The sequence below is a fragment of the Chrysochloris asiatica genome, unplaced genomic scaffold (assembly GCF_000296735.1).
Source record: "Chrysochloris asiatica unplaced genomic scaffold, ChrAsi1.0 scaffold00088, whole genome shotgun sequence".
Classification (NCBI taxonomy): Eukaryota; Metazoa; Chordata; class Mammalia; order Afrosoricida; family Chrysochloridae; genus Chrysochloris; species Chrysochloris asiatica.
Window position 1 is genome coordinate 8,425,065 of NW_006408606.1, and position 8,597 is coordinate 8,433,661.

General features: G+C 36.7%; 1 protein-coding gene across 1 annotated transcript in view; it reads left to right on the plus strand.

Moving 5' to 3' along the window:
- Positions 1-4,480, plus strand: part of IL2 (interleukin 2) — a 6,970-nt gene extending 2,490 nt beyond the window's left edge. The window contains exons 3-4 of the mRNA XM_006866286.1: positions 1,142-1,276; positions 4,370-4,480. Of these exons, the coding sequence (XP_006866348.1) occupies positions 1,142-1,276; positions 4,370-4,480 (246 nt within the window). The remainder of the gene's footprint in view (positions 1-1,141; positions 1,277-4,369) is intronic.
- Positions 4,481-8,597: the final 4,117 nt, after the last annotated feature.

The following is an 8,597-nucleotide window of genomic DNA, read 5'->3' on the forward strand; positions in this document are numbered from 1 at the left end:
AGGTTGATTTGAACTGCAAGGTCGGTGGTTCAAGTTCATCAGTTGCTCCTCGGAAACCCTATACAGGGTAGCTATGAGTCAGAATCGCCTTGTTGGCAATGGGGTTTTGGCTTTGGTAAAAACAAAACAAAAACAAAACCTTCAAATATTGTAACCTTTTATTTGGTTTGGACAATGAATGCATCTTAATATAGTTATGGTAGAAAAGTGAAATTATAAGACACAGTTATATATGCCAATTGCTTTAGGCTATCCTGAGTCATTAACATACAGTTTGTTTTTGTGAAGTGCTGTCCAGTTGGTTCAGGCTCATAGCGACACTGTATAAAGTTTTGGAGGAGTGACTGGTGGATTTGAATGAACCACAGACCTCATGGTTCAAACCGACCTTGTGTTCCAGTGCTTATCATACCGTGTCACACTATGACTTCCAGTTCAATGAGTTCAAATGTTGGGACTGTGATAGACAGCAGTTGTCACAAGGGCTTCTCTGTCCCCAACATTCTGTGATTCTCGACCCTTAGATTATCAAATGCTAAAACTATAAAATGTGATTCCTACACTTTCACACTGTGACTGCTCTGGTTCTAATGACTTTATATAACTGAAGAAGCAGTCAGCCTATACCTGTGATTTGCAAACATGTTGATGTTTTCAAAACCAAATAAAGCTGAAATTAATGACTCCAGTAGCTGTTAACTAACTCTATACAGGGTGGCTATGGGTCAGAAGCAATTCAACGGCACTTAACAACCGTGACAATGCTACTTATGGTCATTTGAGTCCTAGTTTTCCCAGGACTTAAAATGTAACAATAATAATATTGGTCCATTTTTACAACAGTGCTGAAATAGGGAGAGTGGTGAAAACTATGTACAGCTGCACTTGATAAAATGTATTGTTGTTGTCAAGTGCCATCAAGTTGGTCCCGATTCATAGCAACCCTGTATTGTGTTTCCAAGGAGCGGCTGGTGAGTTTAAACCACCAACCTTGTGATTCAAACCGACCTTGTGGTCCAGTGCTCTATCCCACAGCGCTACACCAGTAGTACTCCATAATAAAATATATTAAAGATTAATTTTTATTCTGGTCTTTAGTCCAGAGCAAAATGAGGTGCAATTATTGTTATTATGTTTCTAGGTCACAGAATTGAAACATCTTCAGTGTTTTGTAGAAGAACTGAAAGCTTTGGAGGATGTGCTAAAGGTAGCACAGAGCAAAATAGACACCAGGGAAATCATCAGCAACATGAATGTAACGGCTCTGAAGCTGAAGGTGAGGTACTTCTGCTCTCCTGGAAAACAAATACATGGAGGGAATACCGAATTTTAAAGTGTTTGAATATTTTGGTATTTTGTGAAGTCTTCAATGATTAGCTAACATTTTAAGTCCACTGTGAATATGAGTCATTCTTAATGTTAGAATGTGGAACTTGAAAGTATAAGCTAGAGGGTTTCCTCCCATCATCCACGTAAGGATAAGCCTCAACCCCTCACAAATAATCAGCTGCTACTCTTCAGTCAAGCTCAGTTGAACATGCACATTAATGAAAAACTGGGAGTGAAATTTCACAGAAAGAAGACAGATTTTGTCAGATACTTTAAAAAAATTCTTTCAGATCATTTACCAGAACAGACAATATTAAAAGATGTAAAAAATGGTGTTTCCCTATCATTTGGTGGAAGGATTAACTATAAGGGATTTGTACCCCCCAAAAATAGCAACCATCATAATGGCAGTGAATCAGATAAATAATTCTTTCTTTAGAGGTAATGATCCCTTCTCTGGGCCTTGTTCTTGTTGAGTACCTTGAAGTAGTCGGTTCTGACTCATAGCAACCTTGTATAGGATTTCCCTGTATAGGGTTGACCTTGCAGTTCAAACGGACCTTGTAGTCCAGCGCACTAACCTACAGCATCACACCAGGACTCCTTCAGGGCCTTAACTATTTTTAAATTCATGGGAGACTCGGGTGATGTGAAAGAGAACCATGGTTCTCTATTACCATCTAATCTACCAAAATAGAAAATTCATGAATTAATGTGTACCCTAAATAAACATTGAATTTTAATTACAATAGTAGAGCCAAATTTCTGAAGGTGTGTAACTCTACTTGTTTCCAAATTAAGAATTACATTATTGGTGGAATGTTTCTTTCAGTTTAATTATATCCTTCAGCATTGAGTTCTATGTCATTTATGTCAAGAGATTTGTTCTAAAATATTTGATTAACATCAGAAAACTCACTCTAAACTCTTGATAAACATCTAAGATTGTTTTTGTTAAGAGCCATCGAGTCAGTTTTGACTAAGAGTGACCCCATTAGGGTTCCCAAGGATCAGTTGGTGGGTTTGAACCAGTTAGTAGTCCAGTGGTTATTCTATATAGCTCCACACCAGGACTCCATAAGATAGTCATCTGAAAATCAGCAAAGTAGTTTCAAAACAGCTAAAGACTTTGTAAAAACTCCCAAGAGATTACAATCTTTGAATAATTATGTGTAAGAGTATATAACACTAAAACCATTTATTTAAAGGGGATACTTTGCCCTATGTCACCTGTTTTGTGTTCCCATAATGGGAATTACTTCAAAAAAACTCTTACATCTCACAATGTCAAAATACATATAGGTCAGTGACAGGCAGAGTTGAACTATGCCTTTCAACAGAGGAGGCTAATTCCTAAAGAGCTTGTCCACAGAACACAACTTCTAACATTTAGCCTGACAAATAGGTAAACAAATGGGGTGGGTTGAAGGTGAGTATGAGCAGTTATGAAAGTATTCCTTACACACATTTTCCCCACAAGAAGCTTGTCCTAATTTACTCTTGGAAGGCACTATCCTGCTTTCGGAAAATCCGAGATTCGCTACAGTAGAATTGTTGCTGTTGTTAAGTGCCAGACTCATAGCAACCCTGCAAAGGGTTTCTAAGGAATGGTGGTGGTGGTGGTGGCTGTGTGCCGTGGAGTCGGTTCCGACTCATGGCGACCCTGGACGGGGTTTCCGAGGCTGTAAATCTTTACGGGAGCAGAAAGCCTCATCTTTCTCCTGCGGAACAGCTGGTAGTTTCGAACTGTTGACCTTGAGGTTCACAGCCCGATTCGTAACCACTACGCTACCAGAGCTCCTTTGCCAACCCACCGCCATCCAGTGAATTCCAACTCACAGTAACTACGCAGCCTTTCTGAGATTGCAAATCTTCATGGGAGCAGACAGCCTCACCTTTCTCCCACAAAGGAACTAGTAGGTTTAAACCGCCAACCCTGTGGCTAGCAGCACAATGCCTACCTAACACAAAGAGCCACAAATTAGAAATAATAGGAAAGGAGCCCTGGTAGCGTAGTGTTACGAATCAGGCTGCGAGCTGCAAGGTCAGCAGTTCGAAATGATGCGGTCTGCTCCCATAAAGATTTACAGCCTCCGAAACCTTGTGTAGGGTCACTATGAGTCGGAACTGACTCCACGGCACCTAACAACATTAACACTTGTTGTTGCTAAGGGCCTTCAAGTTGGTTCTGACTCATAGCGGCCCTGTATGGGGTTTCTGAGGTATAAAGCTTTTAGAGGAGCAGAAATCTTCAATCTTTTTCCCACAGAAACACTGGTAGGTTCGAAATGTTGACTTGTGGTTTGCAGTCCAGGGCTTTCCCTCTAGTTTAGATTTATTGTTGTTGTTAAGTGCCATTGAGTCAGTTCTGATTCATAGCGACCCTGTATAGGGATGCTGAGGACTGGCTGGTGAGTCTGAACCGCTGACCTTGTAGTTCAAACTGACCTTGCAGTCCAACACATTAACCCACAGCACCATAAGTATAATGGCCATTTCACTGCATACATATAGACTGGTCGGTTCTGACTCAGCAACTAGGTGTAGGGTTTCAGGGGCTGTAAATCTCTATAGGAGCAGAAAGCCTCATCTTTTCTCCACAGAGCAACTGGTAAATTCAAACTGCTGACCTTGGTGCTAGCAGCCCAGCTGTAATCTACTATGATACCAGGGTTCCTTACATATAGACTACATTGAGATATATAGATTATACACAGAGGAAAAGAGGTCAAATTACTTCGTTTTGCATAGCGCATTGAACAAAATAGTTGTCTATAATTAACTTTTTATTTTAAATGCTTATTTGCACACAATTCAGAAAAATATCTTGCGTTCATGGAGATTGACCAGAGAAATTAGCAAATGAGGAAAACTTCAGGTTGTATGTTACTATCATTTGCTATTGTAGCATGTAATTTTGACCTAGCATTTGATCAGTTTAAGAAAATGTGAATGATTAACATGTTTTTCAAAATAAGACTTCACTTAAGAATATATATAAACTACCTGAACTAAAAAATTGAAAATTTTTATTTTATAGGGCTCTGAAACAACATTCATGTGTGAATATGATGATAAAGAAGCAGATATTATAGGATTTCTGAACAAATGGATTACCTTCTGTCAAAGCATCCTCGCCACACTGACTTGATCCTGCCTCCCATTTAAAATGCACTGGGATTTTTATTTATTTAAATATTTAACTTTTATAATTTATTTTTGGATGAGTGGTTTGCTATCTTTTGTAACTATTATCCTTAGTTTTCAGATGATGAATATGGATCTTTGAAGATTCTTCTTGTAAGCCCTAGGGGCTCAAAATGGTTTCACTTTAAATTATTTTACTCCAAACTATTTATTATTATATTGAATCAGTAAATATAATGTGTATGTAGATTAGTAAATAAAATTATTTAATAAACTTGATGAACAAAAACATGCCTAGATATTTGTTGTTTTAGAAATAGTTCAGACTAATAACTATAATATTTTAAAATTACTTAGCAGAACTCTAAGGTGGTTAAGATACTTTAAAAAATCACTCATCCTCTGGAAAGGTAAGTAAAATAGGGAAATTGTCTTTGCCAAGCCCTTACTTTTTCCTTCAAGAGCTGACCAGGTCCTTAGTTCCAATCTGAGAAAACCTCCTTATCACATTATAATAGTTTCCTTCTCTGGTGGTTATGTGCCATGAAGTCAGTTCAAAATCAGTTTGAACCACAGGGTCTGAATTTCAAGCGTACCAGCTGCTCTTTGGAAACCCTATACAGAAACTATGCAGGCAATAAAGCAATGGGGAGACATTAAAAACTGAAAGACAAAATCACCAACCAAGAATATACCCAGTAAAATAGTCCCTCAAATAAGGTGGTGAAATTAGAACATTTCCAGATAAGTCAAAATCAAATTAATGTAAGAAAAACAGACCAACTTTACAAAAATTACTAAGGAGTGCCATTTATACTCAGAACCAATAACAGCAGACAACCATCCAGAATTCAGTATAGATGTTGTTGTTATGTGTCATGGAATCTGATACGACTCATAGCAACCATGGATAGGATTTCCAAGTCTTTAAATCTTCATGGGAGTAAAGAGCCTCATCTTTCTCCCATGGAGTGGCTGGTGGGCTCAAACCACTGACCCATTGCTTATGTTATGGAGTCAAAGTGAAAACCAATGTACAAAACTGAAAATAGGAAATCAGAGACTTCAATTTATATAGAAGACAATTACAAAGTAAAAGGAGTTAAAAGTATAGTTACATAGGAGCGGAGGTCCCTAAGACCATCAACGGAGAAGAGCTGAGAGCAGGACCTACCCAGAGAAGCAGTGATGTCTGAGATGGAGGCAGAGATGATGATATGAAGTGATGGAGCAGCTGGGGACTTTAGATTCCTGAGAGGGAGAGCAACTGTGTGCTGAAGACTGGGGGAGGGGGATAGTGTAAGGGGCAGGCTTGCAGGGTATACCCTTTGGTTGGCTGATGCTGCATGGAGGGGATTTTAACCATGGCAATGAGACAATATACAATAGGATTAATGTAAAACTTATGTTCTCCCATGTAAACTATCATATAATTCACAATAAAACATTAAATATATATATATATAGTTACAGACCTTCCACATCATGAGGAAGTCAAACAGATTTCAAGATAAAACAGACTATTTTAAAATAGGGAAGAATTAATAAATGACAGGGTACTCTTAAGAAACTTAATACACCTTCACATCAGATCAAGAAATGGGAATGCAAAGTAAACATTAAACCAACAGCAATGAAGAAATTGAGAAGAAAACACACATACAAAATGAATTCTGCATAGAAAACTATGTGGAAAAAAAGAAACCAGGAGCACCACAAAAAAAAGCCTCACAGCAAAATGACTGCAATCAATTCATACCTGTTTATAATTATAATTAACATAAATGGATTAAATACAACAGTGAAGAGACAAAAAAGTAGCAAAATGTATAAGAAAACAGGATTCTTCAATATGCTGTTGACAAGAGACACACTTAATACAAAAAGACAAACACAGATTTAAAATCAAAGGATGGAAAAACTATGCCAAGGTAATGGCAATAAAAATGAGTAAGAGTGGCAATACTAATTTCTGATAAAATAGACTTTAAGGCAAAAATCAGCATAAGATACACAAAAGGATATTATTTCATGATTTAATTAAACAAGGGAACATAACCATAATAAATATCTATACTCTCAATGAAAGAACCTTAAAATACATAAGTCAAACTCTAATAGAATTGAAGAAAGAAATGGACAACTCTACAATAATAGCTGTTTTTGTTATTAAGTGTCATCAAGTCAGTTCCAACTTATAGTAACCTTATGCACAAAAGAAACAAACACTGCCCAGTTCTGTGGCATTCTCACAAATTGTTGTTATGCTTGAGCCCATTGCTGTTGCCACTGTGCCAATCCATGTCATTGGGGTCTTCCTCTTTTTTTGATGACCCTTCACCTTACCAAGCATGCCACCCTTCTCCAAAGACCAGTCCCTCTTGATAATATGTTTTAAGTATGAGAGATGAAAGCATGCCATCCTGGCTTCCAAGGAGCATTCTGGCTGTACTTCCTTCAATAATAGTAGGAGATTTTAATACACCACATTCTATGAAGGACAGAACATCTAGAAAGAAACTGCACAAAGACAAGGAAGAACAACACAATCAACTAACTTGACCTCACAGATTTATATAGAGCACACAATTCAACAACAGCACAATACACATTCTTTTCCAGTATACATGGAATATTCTCCAGAATAGACCATATGTTTAAGCCACAAAGTAAGCCTCAATAAATTTTAAAACATCAAAATACTACAAAGGATCTTTTCAGATCACAAGGCTATAAATTTAGAAATCAACAATCAGAAGACCAATGGAAACAATATCAAATAAATGGAAATTGACTACTATCCTGCTTAAAAGCTATTGAGTAATAGAATAAATAAAAATGGAATTTTAAAAATCATTCAATAAGAATAAAACCAATATACCAAAACCTTTGGGACATGGCAAAAGCACTGCTTAGTAGGCAATGAATTGCAATAAACTCACACATCCAAAAGGAAGAAATAACCAAAATTAATACAACACTTTCAAAAATTAAAAAAAGACCAGCAAAGAAACCTATAATCACCATATGAAAAATAAAGAGTAGAGCAGAAATAAATGAGTTAGAAAACAGAAAAACAATAGAAAGACTCAACAAGAGAAGAAAATGGTTCTTAAAAAGGATTAGTAAAACTGATAAACCTTTTGCAAATCTAACAAAAGAGAAAAAGAAGAAGATGCAAATAACAATGTGCTAAGAAATGAAATCAGCACAGAAAAATATGTGGAATTCAGGTATGGCACTGTGGGTTAATGCACTGCTGGTTTAAGCTCACTAGCTGCTCCTCAGAAACTCTATACAGGATCGCTATGAGTCGGCATCAACTCAGTGGCACCTAACAACAAAAACAAAAAAATTATTTAAGGAGCCCTGAAAGCATAGTAGATTATAAGCTGGGTTGCTAACTCCAAGGTCTATAGTTCAAATTTGCTCTGCAGAAGAAAGATGAAGCTTCTGCTCCTATAAAGATTTACAGCTTCAGAAATCCTATACAGAGTTGACAGGAGTGGGAAACTACTTGGAGGCACACAATCACCACCATACCCAGAAATGATATGAGTGACATCACAATTGAACCAACAGGAAAAAAAAAAAAAAATACTATGAAAAATTGTACTCCAATAAACTTGAAAATCTAGAAGAGATGGATATAGTTTTAGAAAACACAACCTACCTAAACTAATGCAGAATGAAGTAGAATCTTTGAACAGACCTATAATAAAAGAAGAAATTAACCAGGTAATTAAAAAAAAAAAAAAAAATCTCAAAAACAACAAAAGAAGCCCAGGTCCAGATTACTTTACTGGTGAATTTACCAAACATTCAGAGACGACCTGACAACAACTGTACTCAAACTATTCCAGAACATAGAAAAAGATGGAAATTTTAGCAAATGATCATTACCCTAATACCAAAACCAGGCAAAGACATTACTAAAAAAGAAAATTATAGACCAATATCCCTCACAAACATAGATGCAAAAACTCTCAACAAAATTCTAGCCAACAGAATTCAACAAACATATCAATAAAATAATAATACATCATGACCTAATGGCATTCATGCCAAGAGCGCAAGAATGGTTCGATATTAAAAAAAAAAAATCAATGCAATCCACCATA